Source organism: Eucyclogobius newberryi, unplaced genomic scaffold (genome assembly GCF_026437365.1).
Source record: "Eucyclogobius newberryi isolate DKJ021-1_F unplaced genomic scaffold, fEucNew1.0.hap1 SCAF_5, whole genome shotgun sequence".
Taxonomy (NCBI): domain Eukaryota; kingdom Metazoa; phylum Chordata; class Actinopteri; order Gobiiformes; family Gobiidae; genus Eucyclogobius; species Eucyclogobius newberryi.
This window is the reverse complement of record NW_027316167.1, coordinates 21,905,250-21,924,511: the sequence shown is the minus strand read 5'-3', so window position 1 is coordinate 21,924,511 and position 19,262 is coordinate 21,905,250. Positions and strand designations below refer to the sequence as shown.

General features: G+C 40.0%; 3 protein-coding genes across 4 annotated transcripts in view; all 3 read left to right on the top strand.

The window, feature by feature from the left end:
• cyba (cytochrome b-245, alpha polypeptide) overlaps positions 1 to 929 on the top strand; it is a 1,426-nt gene extending 497 nt beyond the window's left edge. Inside the window, exons 3-6 of the mRNA XM_072465730.1 lie at positions 26 to 100; positions 173 to 256; positions 356 to 437; positions 735 to 929. Coding sequence (XP_072321831.1) covers positions 26 to 100; positions 173 to 256; positions 356 to 437; positions 735 to 926 — 433 coding nt within the window. The 3' untranslated portion in view covers positions 927 to 929. The remainder of the gene's footprint in view (positions 1 to 25; positions 101 to 172; positions 257 to 355; positions 438 to 734) is intronic.
• Positions 930 to 2,509: 1,580 nt separating this feature from the next.
• On the top strand, positions 2,510 to 12,402 carry tcf25 (TCF25 ribosome quality control complex subunit). Of its 2 annotated transcripts, none has more exons than XM_072465709.1 (18): positions 2,510 to 2,844; positions 3,218 to 3,343; positions 3,414 to 3,479; positions 3,561 to 3,673; positions 3,808 to 3,873; positions 5,602 to 5,684; positions 6,321 to 6,451; positions 6,594 to 6,693; positions 7,844 to 7,937; positions 8,037 to 8,129; positions 9,813 to 9,918; positions 10,028 to 10,187; positions 10,273 to 10,360; positions 10,468 to 10,626; positions 10,724 to 10,814; positions 11,167 to 11,246; positions 11,331 to 11,406; positions 12,060 to 12,402. In XM_072465709.1, exons 1-18 carry the CDS (start codon positions 2,644 to 2,646, stop codon positions 12,225 to 12,227), a joined length of 2,001 nt encoding a protein of 666 aa, XP_072321810.1. In that variant the 5' UTR covers positions 2,510 to 2,643; the 3' UTR covers positions 12,228 to 12,402. The 2 variants fall into 2 exon arrangements, with proteins under 2 accessions (XP_072321810.1, XP_072321809.1); XM_072465708.1 differs by having other exon boundaries at positions 3,414 to 3,491.
• Positions 12,403 to 17,069: 4,667 nt separating this feature from the next.
• mc1r (melanocortin 1 receptor) lies at positions 17,070 to 18,209 on the top strand. The gene has a single exon (XM_072465725.1). The coding sequence runs from the start codon at positions 17,136 to 17,138 to the stop codon at positions 18,099 to 18,101; it is 966 nt and encodes a 321-aa protein (XP_072321826.1). The 5' UTR covers positions 17,070 to 17,135; the 3' UTR covers positions 18,102 to 18,209.
• Positions 18,210 to 19,262: the final 1,053 nt, after the last annotated feature.

Genomic DNA, 19,262 nt, shown 5'->3' with positions numbered 1-19,262 from the left:
TTTTAGAGCCTTGACATGTCTGTAGTGCTGCTGGATCATTGGTGTGTCTTCTTGAGTATCCAAGAAGCAAGAGGTCCAAGGGCACCAGTGTTGGGCGGACGTGAGTGTGCCACAGCGTTCACATCTATATTTAACATGCAACGGATCAAATCATGTATCTTTGTGTTCTCAGGGGCCAGTACTGCTTCACTGTTTGTGTTAAGTCCTTTGGGCCAGTAACCAGAAATTACTATGTTCGTGCTGTTTTACATGCGGCGTAAGTTTGTTTTAACACAGCTAGCTTTTTACTTTTAAAGTGCTTTAAAATTACATTTACACCTACCCCTTGAGATAAATGGTTACTTATTTCCTGTAGGTTGTGTGTTCCTGGAGGGTTTATGCTTTCTACTGTCCTTGGGTGTGTCTGTCTTGGAATTGCAAGTCTCATATACCTGGGGGTAAGTCTATTTTTTTTTTTTATTATTATTCATATTTTAAAAGTAATATAGAGTTATTATGGAGAAGCTTCGTTTGTGTTAGTTTGGATTTAGGTGTGAGTTGAACCAGGAACAGTAGGGTTAAAAGAAGGAAATGGTTTCAGGAAAGACTCTTTCCTTACTGGTATGGTTGAGACATGGCCCACAATGAGACTGACTAAACACTTCAACTTTTCCACATGTTGTAACTTAATAGTAAAGTTGGCAGTTTGTGAGCATTGGGTAGAACATGAATATTTTTTTTTCTTTTTTATTCAGGCAGCTATACGTGGCGAACAGTGGGAGCCAATTCTTCCACGACAACCGTCAGCGAAACCCACAGCAGAGAGCATTAAAAGTCCGCCATCTAATCCCCCGCCCCGTCCTCCCGCCGAGATGCGCAGGAAGAGAGCGGACGACTTGGAGGCTGCAGCCTACGACAACCCTCTTCCTGTTACTGCAAATGAGTAACAACATCACACACTTTACAGGGGTCATTTTCCGTCAAGTGAATGTTATCTTTTATTTAAATCCAAGGACTACCACAGGTATAAGTGTTTGAGTGACATAAGCGACTGAAGCAGCAGTTTGTATACTGATGCTATCAAAGCAGTCTTGCTAACTGAAATGTGTGTATTTGTATTATATGTGATGATGCATAAATCTTAAAATGCAAATCTCTTTTTGTGTGATTTTAGTTTAATTATTTAATTCAAATTTTCTCTCTTATTTTTAGCCGACCTGAACTTCCCCTTTCACATCATCAGTTTCATTACATTAGAATCTCCCTTTGTAATCTGAAGCAAAATACTCTCACTGTTACTGCAGAAATCTTGGCCTATTGTGATAAAAAAAATACATGTGTAATGTTCTGTGAGAACAATGGACTTCTTTTTTCTGCACCTTTTTTTTCTTGGCCACAGTTGACCTGTGAAGTATGTCGGAAGGTGTGGAAAAAAATACTTCCTCATTTTAGACATATTGCACGTCATTTTTTAACTTGCCCTCAACAACCCAATTAATACTGCAAAAATATTATATATATATATATTATTTATATATATATATATATATATATATATATATATATATATATATATATATATATATATATATATATATATATATAATGTATGTTTTCTCTTGTTATGTTTTATTAAAAAGGACATATGTGAAATCAACTTTCATGTGCTTTAATTATGGTATAATTATATAACGACGCCCTCATCATTGGTTCATTCAATTCATTTGTGTTTGAGTAATCCTGTATTGTCCTGCATTCAAGACTTGAGTTCTTATAGTGTTCTTTTTCATCCTTACTGACCACCAGAAGCAGTACTTGGGATTGTTCAAAGAATTCTGACTCCAGCCCATAAATGTAGGGTTCCAAAAATGAATGTCACAAAAAATGTCTTCTTTGTGTTTAAGTATTTTTCTGGCCCATAGGCTTATGGACAGGACAGTGTGAAATAGGGATGAAATGCAGTAAATTGTTGAGAGCCGGATTTGAAAATTTGATGCTAACTAAAATTAAATATCACTGCAAAAACCTTACCAGTTCTGCAGAAATTAAATGTAGCTTTTTGCATTACTAAGCTCTTTTAGATTGAAACAAAGTGTAAAATAATGAACTTTATGTTATATTTATAAACAAAATACCCCCCAAAATATGTTTTCTTTAATGTAAAGAGGCCTGACGAGGAACTGCCTGTTCTTACAACTGAACCTTTGCCCTCTCAAAAACAAAAACACCCCTTATTACGACATAACTTGACCACCTATTGTTTTTATGATTAAGAATACATCAAGTTATTTATGTGTAAAAGCTAAATTTGATTTTAAATAAGAATTCTAAATACCCTAGCTCCCTTTAAACTTGTATAAACGTCCCTCATATAAAAGTCCCTCAAATTGCTAAATATGTTCCTGGTGTCACTCTTACCTGCCACTTTTGTGTCACCCACCAGTTTTTAATGAAATATTGTGGCTGCAATTGCAAAGATAAAACATTGTACATTTCCTCTGGACTTTACCATGTTGTGCCAAACCATGCTGTAGTTTGCCTCTAGGGGGCAGTACTGAGCCTCAGACCATCAGCTGTCGTCGGATTGAAGCAGAAGAAGAGTCTGCTGTGTCGTGTTTGTTTTGTACACTTCTTAACTTCTTAATTACGCATTAAGCGTGAATCATGTCTTCTCGGGCGTTGCGGAGGCTGAAGGGGAGGCAGCGGGGCCAGGAGGCTCTGGGCCCCGGGGCCCTCACTGCGGAGGACAGTCTTGAGGAGCAGGCTGAGGAGGAGCTGACAGACACAGCTAATGCTCCTGTGACATCCACCAGCCGAAGCTCAAAGAACAAGGCTCAGAAGAACTTCAGCAACATTTATGAAGTGGTAATGACTTTGTTTTTTTATTAAACATCACACTTAGCTGTTGTCAGCGCATGCTGTCGACCTTAATACACACTGTGTGTGTGTGTTAGCTTTTGAGTGGCAACATGAGCACTGCTCTCAGCTCTTGTACACGTGTGATTATATAATACAACAGTTTTATAATAAAGTCTACTGTGTCGCCCATAGGTTAACGTTAATCAGATGTTAACTCATACACATTGACACAGACTGTGTGATCTCTGATATGTATCACACAGATCTTTGTTAATTCATGCCCACCATGGACATTTCAATGGCACACATTGATTTAATTGATTGAACAGTATTATGTTAGTCTATCATATATTTCTTGCTGTTGTTGATTGTTTATTAGATATGTGATGAAGACACTGAGGCAGAGAAAATCTCACCTGAAGAAGTTGTTGAAAGAACTGATGATAACACTAAAAAACAGTCGTTGGAAAGCAGAGAGTCAACCCTAGATGTCCAAGCATCAAAGGTAAAGTCAAAACATGCACCCACAGAATGAACACCTCATTAAACACACTTTTTATACTCTATCAATTTAGTCTGGAGACAAAGCCAAGAAAAAGCGGAAGAAGAAAAAGAACAGAGCCACGTCAGAAAATGGACAGGTATGGACAGGAGTTTCCTTAAAGTAAAAAATAAACTAAACTGTAGCATGTTGCATTGTAATTACAAGGGCATGATTTCAGGATGAAAACATAGATTTGATACTGGAAAACTTGGAGCAGTCTCATAGTCACAGTTTACAAAGCGACAGTTGTGGAGGCCCAGACCGAAGAGCTGCACTTCATGTTGAACACCGGTGAGAAGAAAACATCTTGTCAACATTTGAAATGTTTATATACTAGTTGCAGGTGTGTGGTTTATGGGGGCGCCAAGTAGAGAATAAGTAGTAACTACTGTCTTATCACTTTTTTTTGTGATTTCAATTTCCAGGAATCTCAACCAAGAGACTGAGCTGAAGAGATATTTTGGAGCAAGAGCAGTTCTTGGAGACCAAAGGTAAGTGAACCAGTGACATTGTGTAAATGTGCCCATGTGTAAAAATGTGTCTTCTTTATTTTAGGGTTAGGCAATACATTTGTATGCCCAAACCAATCTATTTCTATAGCAAATGTTACAAAGCAGTTTCTGAAGTGCTGCACAAAGTGAAATAGACAGGGGCAAATGGCTCTAGTAAAACAAGACCTAAATTCTTATGACCAAATAAAAACAATAAACATGTTAAAACAAGAATACAATCCAGTAAAATGCACAGACTTAAAATAAGAAAAAGTTGGTCTAATGAAATTGGAAATAAATAGTGAGATATGATATGCTTTTAGGGCTGCAGCTATCAATTATTTTAGTCATCAAGGAATTGTCCCCATGTGTGGACAATAAAGGATTATCTTATCTATCAATTCTTTTCTTCAATTCATCAAGTAATCGGTTAATTTTTTTGCACATTCCGTAAACCAAAAGCACATGAATTTTTTTTTTATATTTGCTATAAACATATGGCAAATTGAGTTGAATTGATCTGCTTAAATAGAACATTTTATTCTTAATTTCACATCAAGTATGTCTCCAAAACAGCAATATTTCACTTCAACAGTCCAAACTGTTCTGTTTGTATATAAAGAATATATATAACAGACTAATTAACCAGACCAGACTATTTTTTTGCAGTTACAGTTGCTATGAATTAATTTGCGTTTCTGTCACATCACTTAAAATAATACATTTGTTAGTAACACTTCATTTTGGGTGGGCCCAGTGATGCCTGGTGTTTTGAGCGGTGGCTCCGTGTGCCGGTCACTTTGGCTCCGTGTCATCACGGACTGTTTCACCTCAGATTATTATAACATGGTTGCGGTCCTCCTGCTGTTTCCATGGATGTATTGGCTGTTTCAAGAGGGCAGCGTGTTTTAAATGTACAAGTGTGACTGGGAAGCAGAGTTGTTGTGTGAGCGAGCGCGTGTGTGGAGCTACACTGACCCGCAGCAGCGAGGCGAGGACGCGGGAGCTCGTTGCGGTAGTTAAAGGTGCAGCTACGGGACACCGTGCTCTTTTACACAACAAAACTCTTCCCAGTCACACTTGTGAGTTTAAAATACACTGCTCTCTCTGTTTTGCTTTAGTTGCTGCAGGTCCAAGCAGGACAAGCTCCGTAGGAAACAAAAGCGTCACTAGTCGTTCCGTACACTCTGCGCGCCACAGATTCTCCACAGAGTTTTTAATTAAATATGTAAATTAAACGAGTAATTGAGGCAATTAAATAATAATCAAAGCTTTTTTGTAATCGAATTATTTGATTTACTCGAGTAATAGTTGCAGCCCTATATGCCTTTGTCATGTTTTGTCATTTGCCCTTTTGAACTTACTTAATGTATCCGTATTTATATTTATGTATTTATTTATTTTTATACTAATCACAATCACAATCTCTGACTGATTTTCACCTTTTTATGCTTCACACTTTAACAAACGTCTTTTTGGGCGTTAGTCCAACCAAGTTTAAATTTGGTGACAATCAATTTCAGGAGGGGGCATCAACATTTATCCATTTTTTTTTATTCTAAGTGCTATGGTCTCAGTGCGGCAGTGCCGGAAATGTCACTGACAATTGTGTTCATTTGCACTGGTTATGCAAAGCATTGGACATGTCCAATGTGTTGCGTCTGATTAGACAAGAGGGCTGTTCGATGCCGCTTGCAGCTTTAATTTTGTTTGGTTTTTCAATAACAGACCACGGCAGAGAAACAGACACTTTCACCGGAGCACGTGGATGACCAGTCCCAAAGACAGCTGGCCTCGCTTTAGCCGACCCGGTAAACCCTTCTTTTTTTGTATTGTAGGATTCAGAAATGTCTGTCCAATATATTTTACCAAATTCATAAAGAAACTTTTACAAAATAATTTAAATTGGGAACATAAATATGGGTTAGTGTTAGGCGAACATATGACAACAAATTCTAATATTTGGTTGCCATACCTGCTTGTTGATGCCTGATCCCCTGGTTAGTACTTGGACGGGTGACCGCAGGAACACCAGGTGCCACAGCGGGGCGCTAGAGGAGATATCATTGTGTCCTTAGGCAAGACACGTCACCAACATTGCCTGGTATGGATCAGATGTGAGAGTGAATGATTGGTGGGGGTCGGAGGGGCCAATGGTCAGTCTGCCCTAGGGCAGCTATGGCTACAATAAGCTACTATAGCTTACCACTATCGAGTATGGAGAGAATGAACGATTGAACGTGAAGCGTCTTTGAGTTACCAAAAATGTGCTATATGAATATGAGGTACTATTATTATTAGTTTCATATGATTTCTTATACTTATCTTCATCTTAAAGCTAAGCGTATAATACATGTCTTTGTGTATATTGTAAAATCCAGGCATTCACATATTAACATACACTATGAAATTCATATTTAGGGACTGCTTTTTTATTATCTTTCCAGGAATTTCCATGTCCTTGCTCCTGTCAAAAGACGGCATTCACCATTTCACTTTTGAGCACAACAGAGAATACCAACAAGTACAGTTCAAGTTCTTTGACGCAGTCGAGTCTATGGATCCCAACAATATTGTGGTAAAGTCCTGCATTTACTCGAAAAATACTTTGAGCCTTTTCAAAAGGGCTTTATAAATGTAATTTGCTATTGTTATAACACAAGGTCCATTTGGACAGAGAAGTGACAACGTCTTTAAGTGTATACTTTTGTTCTGTTTAGGCTCTGCTTCAGCTGAGCCCATACCACATCGACTCTTTACTGCAGCTCTCTGATGTTTGTCGCATACAAGAGGATCAGGAGATGGCCAGAGACCTTATAGGTGAGCGGTAATATTACTTTAAGGTAACTAAAGAGGTTTTTAGCTCCAGTCCCCATTTGATGTGTGTTTACACAGAATAGGAACTAGGGGCTGAGGCCACACTAGCTCCTGTTGTGTTTTCCAGTCAGACCAGCAACCTTTTGGTAACTCGAGTACAACACTACTGCGGTTGGGAAATATGTTTAATTATTTTTTTTTAGACTTAGTTTTAGAAATGCAATTATCAATGAGGAAATAGTAACTAAGTTTCCAAACAAGTGTCAATAATTCGTTTTTGTAGTTGTTGTTAATTCGATTGTTTGTTTGTGCACAGTTTAATGTGCATGGTTGGCTCAGGGCTCAAAAGGAGTAGGATGAAGGTATATTTTATAGGGGAGTGTCTGCAGTGCCGCGGCGCGCAGCCGAAACTGCCATGTTATTTTTGTGCCGGCCGCGCTGCGGCTCCTGAAACTGCGCCGTTATTTGACCGCGTTTTAGCGCCATTTTAGACCGCGCCGGGTTAAGGTTAGGGTTAGGGTTAGGGTTAGGGTTAGGGTTAGGGTTAGGGTTAGGGTTAAGGTTAAGGTTAAGGTTAAGGTTAAGGTTAGGGTTAAGGTTAGGGTTAGGGTTAGGGTTAAGGTTAGGGTTAAGGTTAGGGTTAAGGTTAGGGTTAAGGTTAGGGTTAAGGTTAAGGTTAGGGTTAAGGTTAGGGTTAAGGTTAGGGTTAAGGTTAAGGTTAGGGTTAAGGTTAGGGTTAGGGTTAAGGTTAGGGTTAAGGTTAGGGTTAGGGTTAGGGTTAGGGTTAGGGTTAAGGTTAGGGTTAGGGTTAGGGTTAGGGTTAGGGTTAAGGTTAAGGTTAGGGTTAGCCATGAGGCTATAACGGGCTATAAGGGAAATGCCGCGGTCCCTGAAACTGCGCGGCAATTTGACCGCGCCGCGGCTCTCCAGCTATAATTACTATAATACACTTATGTATGTACGTACGTACGTACATACGTTACAAGTGATATGTTTTATCCATATGAAAAATGCTGGCTTTTTTAAAAATACACCATCACCAATATTGACTTTTAAGCCATTTAGCATTAGAATATTTTTGTGTGATTCATTTTATTTATAATATGTTTTAGAGTATAACAGCTTGTTTTACATAATGTGTTTAATTTTGCAGAAAGAGCGCTGTACAGCTTCGAATGTGCTTTTCACCCTCTGTTCAGTTTAACCTCAGGAATGAGTAGATTGGATTATCTCAGACCAGAGAACAGGTCAGTCATTGAATTGTGTGTGCGCATGTATGTGTGTTTCTTTATATAACATAAACTCTTTCATGTTTCCATCCTTGTGTTACCTTTCATTTTTTCTAGGGCTTTTTATTTGGCCCTTTATAAGCACATGATGTTTTTGGAGAAGAGAGGATGTCCACGGACTGCATTGGAGTATTGCAAATTAATCTTAAGGTATATATCATCACACTGTATATCATACAAGTACTGACACTTACAAGCTATTTTCACTCTTCCCTATACATTTTACACAATGCACCCATACAGTATGTTTCTGTACTTTCTGATTTCTGTGCAACACAATTATTTATGAACTGTTCTTAAATACCGTATATCAAAATAAACTCGTTTCCCTTCACTTCTGCTGCTGAAGCTTGGCTGAAGTCACGGCGTCTTTTAGTGGCCGCTACAGGCCGCTGAGCATTACTGCGCGGGAAGCATGATTCTGCTTTTACCACAGTGACTCTGTGACAGTGTTCAGAGGCCCGTTCATGCTCCGCTCTCTAACATGAGCTTTTAGAACCAGAGCGGAGATCAGCTTCTTTTAGGGGCCTGTGCATGTGCTCTGAGGACCACACAGCCTCAAACCCATGGATCTATGCTCAAACCACACTGAATAAACCTGTGTGGGAATCAAGGATGTTTGCAGGTTTCACCCTAAACTGAGCATGTGCAAGAAGAAGCAAAGCAACAAACTGACTTAAAATCGATTTTGTAGAGACAAGTCTTTGTTTGTAGCTAAGGCTGTGCTCACATTTCTAATGATTAGACATTAGTTTGAAATACAAACAGTGATTTAGCAACATGAAGCGCCAATTTGTGTAAGGCCTTTGCCCTTCACAGGGGAGACAGGGGTTCAAAGCCCCACTTTGCATATTCAATTTTATTTAATCTTTTTCACTTTTGTGTTATCCACTAATTATTGAACACCCTAAAAGTCACCCGACTGATTTTGGGTATTTCATCTCTAGGTTTAACTTCATGTAGAACATTTAGGACTAACATGAACTTAATGGGAATACTTATTTCCTCTAAATAACAACTGCAAAGCCCAGTTATCAGACTTGAAACACATTCTATTAGGCAAAGACAACGATTGAGGTTAGGCACTGCCAGAGGTGACTGAGAACAGCTACAATTACCTTTTAACAAGAACATTTTCTTGTGGAAAAGCCAGCAAAGATTCACAGCTTAATAACACTGAATTATTAGTGGAGAGAGAAGGGAGGACGTGCAGTAAACTGTCTGATTCAAACATTTCAAATGTCCTTTATAATCAGATAAAGATAAATTTATTCTGATAAAAATCAGAATAAAGTCGAGTGCTTACCGGTGGGTTTGATTCTCTGCCATTTGCCGAATGTTTCTCTCTCCCCATTTCACACTACAACTGTCCTGTCAAACAAAGCCTTTGGGCTCAAAGAAACTTCTTAACAGAATCAAAACATTGTCCCAAAGACTACCTTTTAAACCTCTACTTTGCTGTGTATGGTGACTCTATAGGACAAATCTTATCTGACGTTTTCATCTCACTCCAGCTTCCTGACTTCATGACTGCATTGGTCTGGTCTGTATTTGTAAGGCTTTATTGTGCGAATACAAGATGACGGCTGTCCATGTCAGGGCGGCACTGATACATTTTTGATACATAACAGATCCTTAATAGCATTTCATATTATGTTATAAAGCATATTCAGTTTAGTACAACTATTCTCTTGAATTGTTGTGGTCAGAGATTCTTGCTGTATTTGACATTCCGGTGACAATGAACATAATATTCAGTGATGTTTGTGTGATTTAATGAATATTTTTTCCCTGTGCAAAAGGTGAGAAATTATTTTGTTTTTGTGTCATCAGTTTGGATCCAGACTCTGACCCGCTGTGCATGCTGCTGCTCATTGATTTCCTGATGCTGCGTTCTAGAGAATACCAGAGTCTTATCCAGTTGTATCAAGACTGGGAGGTATAAGCTCCTATTTCTTACAATAATATTGTATAACAGGTGGATTGATTGGTTAACTTGTGCATATTTGATGACTGAATAACTGAGTTTCTTTGGTTCGCTTCATCAGGAACACCGGAATCTATCCCAGCTGCCAAATTTTGCGTTTTCTGTTGCCCTTTGTCATTTACATCTGAGCCAACAGGAGGATCTGGACCCTGATGAAAGTGACAAACTCGGACGTAAAGCAGATCAGATGCTGCAAGATGCTCTCATAATGTTTCCTGGAGGTATGTGTTTCTTAAATACGAAAAATTCATGGATAAGATCTAAATGTGCATGGTCTGAAACATTACATGACATTTGGCTCTGCAGTCTTGATGCCTTTACTGGATGTCTGTACGGTGCAGCCAGACGCCACAGTCACCTCACATGCCTTTTTTGCCCCAAAGACTCACATAGGGTATGTTTGTTTAGTCACTTGCATAGATTGCAAGATTTGGGATCACAAATATCACTATGTTTTAAATTGGTGCAATGACAGATTCTAAAGTTGACATATGCTTACAGGCAGCCTCAGGCTCTGGCTGAACTGACGGCGCTATTTGTCGGGCGAAGTTTCATTCTATGGAAAGAGGCCCCAGTGATGCAGTGGCTGGAAACAAATGTACAAATAGTACTTCATCGAGTAGATGTCAAAGATCCCCTGGTGGAAGATTACCTTAACAAGTGAGATAAGAGTTAAATATTTGGGGTCATTTGTGTTCCTCTAGCCAGCTGTTTTCTGTGTATAATGCCTAAAACAAAAAACTCTTTGCTTTGGTAGGAGAAAGCAGAGGTACCAAAGTGCACCGAGGAACATCCATCGACACGTCCTGCTCTCTGAAATCAAAGGAGCCATTTCCAGCCTGCCTCTTGTAAGGCCCAGCTACAAATGCACATATGTGTGGTTTTCAGGTTCTAGAATGGGGGCAAAACTGACTTTTCCCTTTTAATAATGATTTACTACTTTGCTATAAAATTTCTATTTGTGAACTCGACTGTATTACAAAACAAATCCCCACTTTAACGATATACATGCCCCTCATCTGCATGAAATATTATTGGCCTAGAATGTTATGATGATGTTGGCATAACATGCTGACAATTTGCTGAATGTCCTTCCGCCTCTCATCTCCATTACACATGACATTCTCCTAGCCATTAAATCCACACAAAAAAAACTGAAACCCAGCAATAGTTAAGTGTTGTTTTGTGTCCTGACCTCAGGAGGTGACTACGCAACCAATGATGGGCTTCGACCCTTTGCCACCTTTAGACTCCATCATATCATACACACGGCCAGAGAGGTACAAAGATTTTTGTTTCTCAGTAACAAAAGTTTGTTCATTTTCAATGAATACATATTTACTAGTTTTCATATGTGTTTTTAGACAGCATGCCGGAGCATCTAATGAGAGCACTTTGTCCCTCTTTTTCCGATCCTTGTTGCCAAACTTCAATCTTCAAGTAAGTATTTCTAAAATGTGCAAAAGGACTTGTCAAAGCTGTTATATTGCTTACTGCTCTTACACTTATGGAATATGTTAATTTACAGGAATAATGTGAATTTTAATACTCATTAGCAATGTTCATTTGGACCAAATCGATGCCACTAATGCTTTACCATTTAAACCAGTGGCACATGTAACTTTCAGAGTCTGAAAACATATGCAGGGCATGTTCCTTTTTTTTTTAATATAAAGGAATATACCCTGCAGGGTTTTAAATGCATGCCACTTGTTTATGAAATAAAAGTGACAATTAGCAGTAAAATAGCATTATTATGGATGAATGCTATGGTGACGTAGTTGAAAAATCTGGTAGGTTTGAAGATTGGGGCATGTTTCCATTAGAGCTGCTTGCATCCTGATCGTGTTATCCAAAGGAAAAGATAAAATATAGATAAGGCAAACAAGGTTAGGGTTTGAATAGTATTACATGTCCAAAACGTCAACATTGGGCACTTTAACATTTAACACAACCTCATGCTTAAGGCCATCTCATAAAAAGTCTCAATATAAATTGTTGTTATTGTTTTCAGTTGGATTTATTTGCTTCTTGTTTGTGTTTTTGCTGCTACTTTGTTTTACCAGTGATGCATACATTTGTGTTTCTTTAAGGATGGACCGCGACAAGGTGATGATCAGGAAGTTGCACGGGCAGGACAAGAACTGAACCAGGAAGTGAATCGACTGATGGTTGCAATGAGAGACATGCTGGCTAACATACGCTTTCAAGAGCCTCCAAGGGAAGACCACCCTTACAGAGATGACGAGGAGTGGGACTGAGACAGTGGATCACACAATCATCAAGATCAATTAGCTTATTTTAACAATGTTGCAGAAAAAATATGGACAGCAGATTATTAAATCTTGCTCAACTGAAGGCTGAGCTATAATGTTTTGTTTTTGATGTCTTTTTGAGCCTTTAGACATGAATTAAACATATTCCGGATGTTGTAAAGTCCTGTTTTCAAATCTTCTGCTGTATTTCTTATATTTTAGCGAAATTATTAATTACATTCTCCAATACTTGAGAGACAGTACATAAAGACTAGTGTATATACTATCATCAGACCAGAACGTTTGACATTAAAAGTAAGTATTTCAGTTTAACACTTGAAATGGAACAGTGTAGAGATCTAGTTCTAAAGTATAGTAGCAGCAAGTACAACCAAAGTCAATCATTTAAAAGCATTATTTGTTTACTCTATAATAGTTTTGATCGCAAATATCAGATTTGTAACACCCAATGTACATCTTTTTAGTTGACCATTGTCGAAACTGATATTCCTAAACAGGATATATTTTATGTCTTTACAGCACAATTCGGAGCGATTTAATGAATATGTTCTATAACGTTTGTCAAGCTACAACGCATGCTTCTGAACCCTTTTATTTGAACCAAACTGATGAGACGTCCATAGGTCTTCCTTCTCAGGCAAGGCAAGTTTATTTGTAGAGCACATTTCATACACAAGGCAATTCAAAGTGCTTCACACAGCAGGAAAAATGCATTCAAATCACAAAGAAATTACAGAAATACAATAAAATTAACTAAATTAAAAATTATCAATCCAACTGATTTTCTAAACTAATAAAATCACAAACAAAAGAGAAGAGTGCAAAGAAAAAAATCCCTTCAGTCATATGCGCAGCTAAACAAAACTGTTTTTAGCTTAGATTTGAACATTGTCAGAGTAGAAGCCTGTCTCACATCTTCAGGAAGACTGTTCCAGATTTTAGCTGCATAAAACTGAAACGCAGATTCCCCATGTTTTGTCCTGACTCTGGGCACCAGCAGGAGGCCGGTCCCTGAGGTCCTCAGAGTCCGAGATGGTTCATATGGCACTAACATATCCAAGATGTACTTTGGTGCTAGGCCATGGAGAGACTTGTACACAAGCAGAGCTGCTTTAAAGTCTATTCTCTGAGCCACAGGGAGCCAGTGCAGAGACCTGAGAACAGGACTAATGTGATGGTACTTCCTGGTTCTAGTCAGGACCCGAGCAGCAGCGTTCTGGATGTACTGCAGCTGTTTTACAGCTCGTTTGGAGAGGCCAGTGAGCAGGCCGTTACAGTAGTCTAATCTACTGGAGACAAACGCATGGATAAGTCTCTCTAAATCTGGTTTTGACACTATATTTTTGATTTTGGCAATGTTTTTTAGATGGTAAAAAGCTGCTGATGTTATTGATTTGACGTGGCTATTAAAGTTCAAGTCTGAGTCCATTATTACCCCCAGATTTCTAATTTGGTTTGTAGGTTTTAGAGCGAGACTCTGGAGGTGACCGCTAACACTTTCTCTTTGTTTCTGTGGGCCAAAAACGATTATTTCAGTCTTGTCTGAGTTCAGCTGGAGAAAGTTGTTTTGCATCCACAAACTGATCTGTTGGATGCAGTGACAGAGTGAATCCACTGGTCCAGAGTCACCTGCCGATAGTGAAACATAGATCTGAGTGTCGTCTGCATAATTGTGATAGGACACATTTTCACTGCGTATCAACTGACCCAACGGCAGCATGTAGAGGTTGAACAGAAGGGGACCCAGGACTGACCCTTGGGGCACTCCACAGGTCAGGGTCATGTGGTCTGAGACACAGCTACCAATTTCAACAAAGTACTTCCTGTCTTCCAGATAGGACCTTAACCAGTTTAGGGCAGTGCCAGTGATACCCACCCAGTCCTCTAGTCTCTGTAAGAGGATCCCATGATCGACAGTGTCAAAAGCAGCACTCAGATCTAACAGAATTAAGACTGAGGCTTTGCCTGTGTCAGTGCTCAGGCGGATGTCATTTGTCACCTTGACAAGAGCAGTCTCAGTGCTGTGATGAGGTCTAAAACCTGACTGAAAAACATCAAATGAGTTGTTTATTAAGAGGAAATCTGTGAGCTGTTGGTAAACAACCTTTTCAAGGACTTTGCCCAAAAATGGCAGATTAGAAATGGGCCGGTAATGACTCAGTACTGCGGCATCAAGACTGCTCTTCTTTAGGAGAGGCTTTATGACCGCAGTTTTCAAAGACATTGGGAATGTTCCAGATTGAAGCGACATGTTAACTATGTGAGTGAATGGTGCTAACAAACTGTTCAGCACAGACTTTAGAAATTTGGTGGGTAACACATCAAGGCAGCATGTAGATGAACTCAGACTGGTGATGATCTCATGGACAGTTTTGTCAGTTACTGGTGCAAAGTGAGTTAGCTCTAAGTGTCTTGGTGGTTTTAGGGTAATTTTTTGCATTGTGGGATTTATAGCATTTTTAATGCCCTGAACTTTGTCATTAAAGAATAATGCAAACTCATTACACTTGGATGTGGAAATGAGTTCTAACGGCAGCTGAGCTGGAGGGTTTGTTAATCTGTTTACTGTGGCAAACAGGACACGCGAGTTGTTACTGCAGCTTCCAATTATTTCAGAAAAATATCTTTCCCTAGTTCTACATAAGATTAAGTTGTACATGTTCAGCTTTTCTTTGTAAATCTCTTTTTGAACCTGGAGCTTTGACTTGCGCCATTTCCGTTCGGCCCTGCGGCACTCCCTTTTCTGTGCCCTGACCGAATCATCATTTCTCCACGGCGCCTTCTGCTTATTTTTAACCATTTTAGCCTTTATAGGGGCGATGGTGTCCAGAACATTCAAAACACTAGATGTAACAGAGTTCAACAAATCATTTACATTAGAACATGAGACATTTTCAAAGTTTATCATTTCCATAAACAGTGCACCTGTGCCATCACTTATGTGTCTCCTCTGAACAACTGCAGGACCAACCGGAGGTTTGGGAGAAACAGACAGGTCAAAGAAGACACAGAAATGATCAGACAGAGCAACATCGATCACATTAACATTTGAAATATTTACCCCCTTTGTAATTATGAGATCTAGAGTGTGTCCTTTGCTGTGGGTGGGGCCTCTCACATGCTGAGTAAGACTGAAGGTTTCAAGGACAGCATCAAGCTCTTTAGAGTTTCTGTCACAAATATTATCAACATGCACATTGAAATCACCTGTAATGACCAAACCATCAAAGTCTGTGCATACGACTGAAAGCATCTCAGTAAAATCATCAATAAAACGTTGGCAGTGCTGGGGAGGCTTGTATAAAACAATGAAGAGAATGGATGGAGACCGTTTTAGCTCCATTTTAAAGGATACATACTCAAATGATGAAAACACCCCAAAAGACAACCTGCGGGTAATTATTTCATCTCTAAAGACAGCACAGACTCCACCCGCTTTTTTGTTTTCTCGTGTTTCAGATTCAAACTTAAAGTTGGGTGGAGCAGATTCTATCAGAACTACATTTCCTGTGTTTTTGTCAAGCCATGTTTCAGTTAAAAACATACAATCAAGATTATAAGAAGAAATAAAATTATTAATTAAGAGAGATTTGTTACATAAGCATCTGACATTTAGCACAGCAAGTTTCAGACTAGTTTCAGTGAGACTGGGCTTTATCTTTTCACAGGGAATATGAATCACATTTCTCAGATTGGGCCTGACTCACATTTTGTTTTTTCCATCTCTGTGATGATGTGACTACAGAAATTGCACTAGGGGGGGCTCTTTTTACATAGGGCCCCGGGTTGGTTTGATTTTTAATGTGACAATAAGTCCCGGCAACGCTGAGACCCAGTGCATCCTAGCTATGGGAGATACCAGGTGAAAGGCGAGGTTGGATGGGTGGTGGGGCTTTTGTTGGTGTAGTCGGTACTGACATAGCCCTTGCTATATTGGGCGTGAGTGGAGCCATCTTAATGCCTGATTTGATCAGACTTTCAAAATGGCTGGGAAGGGAGCCACATGATCGCTCAGTGTGACTACAAATGATGTCATTGTTCTTAGTTCACCTGGAGCTATGGCTAAGGTTATGAAACATTTTCATGTGATCCTTTTGCAGTATAGAAGGGCTTTCATATCTGTGCCTCCGGGATCTGCGTGTTCTGTGATTTCAAACCACTTACAACCAGCAGATGCTAATCTGGTTTTGTAAAAGAAAATACGTAAACTTAATTAAAAACAAACTCAGACAAACTTTGGTCAGAAGTCATCAGAGACGTTATTGTAGATGCAACAGACCAGCACTTTTAAGTGTGTATTTGGAGTCAATTTAGACAAATATTGTATAACCGCTTAATGAGAGCTGTCTCTGTGGCATTGTGGGGGCCAAACCCATCTGTGAGAGGAAGGAGGAGCTGTGTTTGAACAACATCCACGGTCAACACTGTTCTCCACTCCCAGAGGACTCACCAGGAGATCCAAAAGGAGATCCACAAGGAGACCCACAAGGAGACCCACTAGGAGATCCACAAAGAGACCCACAATGAGACCCACATGAAGACGCACCAGAGGACGCACCAGGCCCGGCGCGACGCTCACAGGACATTGCCCCCAAGAGTGAGACCATCATGCACCTTTGAGAACCGTTTTTGCCTGAATCACATCAGGTCGAACTACTAATCGCGTCAGAAGAACTACAACAAACAAGTTTTTGTGTTTTTGTGTGCGTAAATGTAACCAACACCTGAAAGCAGAAGCGAATCATTGTTTTTTCCCACAAATACTGATAGTTTGGAATTTAAAGGAGGCTGATGATTTGGTGAACTTTCTTGAATGAACTGATACTGAAAAGTTCCAGCATTAAACCGCGCATTAACTTTCTCCAAACGACACTGTGTTCAGAAGGTGTCGAAATGACCAACGGGTCACACAATCCCATCCTCCACGTGGACTTCTATTTATACAATGACTCTATGGAAGACAACGAAACAAACTCTTCTGCGGGGGAGCGCAACTCTCCGGGCTGCGTCCAGATCCTCATCCCCCAGGAGCTGTTCCTGGCCCTGGGTCTCATCAGTTTGGTGGAAAACATCTTGGTTGTGATGGCCATAATAAAGAACCGTAACCTGCACTCGCCCATGTACTACTTCATCTGCTGCCTGGCCGTCTCCGACATGCTGGTCAGTGTCAGTAACGTCGTCGAGACCATTTTCATGCTGCTCAACGACCACGGGCTCCTGGACGTGCACCCGGGGATGCTGGGTCACCTGGACAACATCATTGACGTGATGATCTGCAGCTCCGTGGTGTCGTCCTTGTCCTTCCTGAGCACCATCGCCGCGGACCGTTACATCACCATCTTCTACGCGCTGCGCTACCACAGCATCATGACCACACAGCGCGCCACCGCCATCATCGTCGTGGTGTGGCTCGCCAGCATCGCGTCCAGCATCCTCTTCATTGTGTACCACACGGACAACGCCGTCATTGTGTGTCTCGTCACTTTTTTCTTCACAACTCTAGTGTTCAACGCCGTGCTCTACCTGCACATGTTCCTGCTCGCGCACGTCCACTCACGTCGCATTGTGGCGTTCAATAAGAGGCGGCGTCAGTCCACGAGTATGAAAGGCGCCATGACCCTCACCATCCTGTTAGGGGTCTTCATCGTTTGCTGGGGTCCGTTCTTCCTCCACCTCATCCTCATCCTCATGTGTCCCACGAGCCCATTTTGCACCTGTTTCTTCCGAAACTTCAATCTTTTTCTCATTCTTATCATCTGTAACTCGTTAATTGACCCGCTCATTTACGCATACCGCAGCCAGGAGCTGCGCAAGACCCTGCAGGAATTAATCCTATGCTCCTGGTGCTTCGGGGTCTGACATTTTGCTCCTTCAGGGTGAGTATTAGAGGAGCTCAAGCTAAGGAATACCTCCAAGTCCTCTCCTGAGTGTAGCATTGACTGAAGCAGAAGCAGGAACGCTCGCACTTCCAGTCTTCTCTTATTATATCGTGAGAGACACAATGCACTTATAGACAAATCATTACTTCCAAAAATGTGCATTTCACATGGTGCATTTTTCCATGAGTTGTAAATGTTTTTTTTTTTTTTTTTAATTTAAGTCTATGGCTAAATAAGTCCCATCAAGAAGATTATGTCACTAATTTAAGGATTTCAACTTTCTGTTTTTAGGTGATATTTTGAGTACTTTTGCTCATTCAACAGATCATCTCATAATTTGTTTTAACTTTTCATTGACGTGACAACGGTGCTTCATTTTCCTCACTCTGAAACCCATGGATTGAATGTTATAAATGAAAGAAGGGGGTTGAAGATTACTTAATGGTGATTCTGGAGAGAAGATGATTAAATGATCAATTGGCCTTCTGGAAAGGCTTGTCTTTAGGGTTGTTAAAGGTGCTGTCAATTTCTATCCCTCTATCCATCACTAATTCTTCATGGGAACTGTGCTAAAGTTACTTTACACCAATAATTTTATCATAATACTAAAGCCGGTATATTTTATAATGTGTATATAATCAGTTATGTAAATGACTAAATACAAAAAATACCACTCAGTTTCCAACTACTATGTCAAGGCTAATGTATAGTATTGCTGAACAAGAGAAGCTTTACTTAAACTTAGCATTTTTGGCCCCCCTGCGCCCCCCCCCGGCCGGCGCCGTACCGCGTTTACACAAAGGAGGAACTCATGAAACTGCGGAGAACAGTCGTCTTACCCGGAGATCGTCACGTTATCCCGTCGAACATCCTAAGATTTTTATAAGAGATCCTCTACTGGGAGTGTTTTTCAGGCTTCCTATGAGTTATTTGTTCTTTTCTTCTGTATCTATCTCTGTATCTACCTGCGTTGCATCAATGGAATTTCCCCATGTGGGACAATAAAGGATTATCTTATCTTATGTTACATGGGGTCCCATGATTAGAATGTCTGCCAAAATTAGACTACATGAATTGAAACCTTCTGTTTCAGGATTATGAGGAGATGCAGTGTGAAATTAGCTTCCTTAAAAAAACAAAA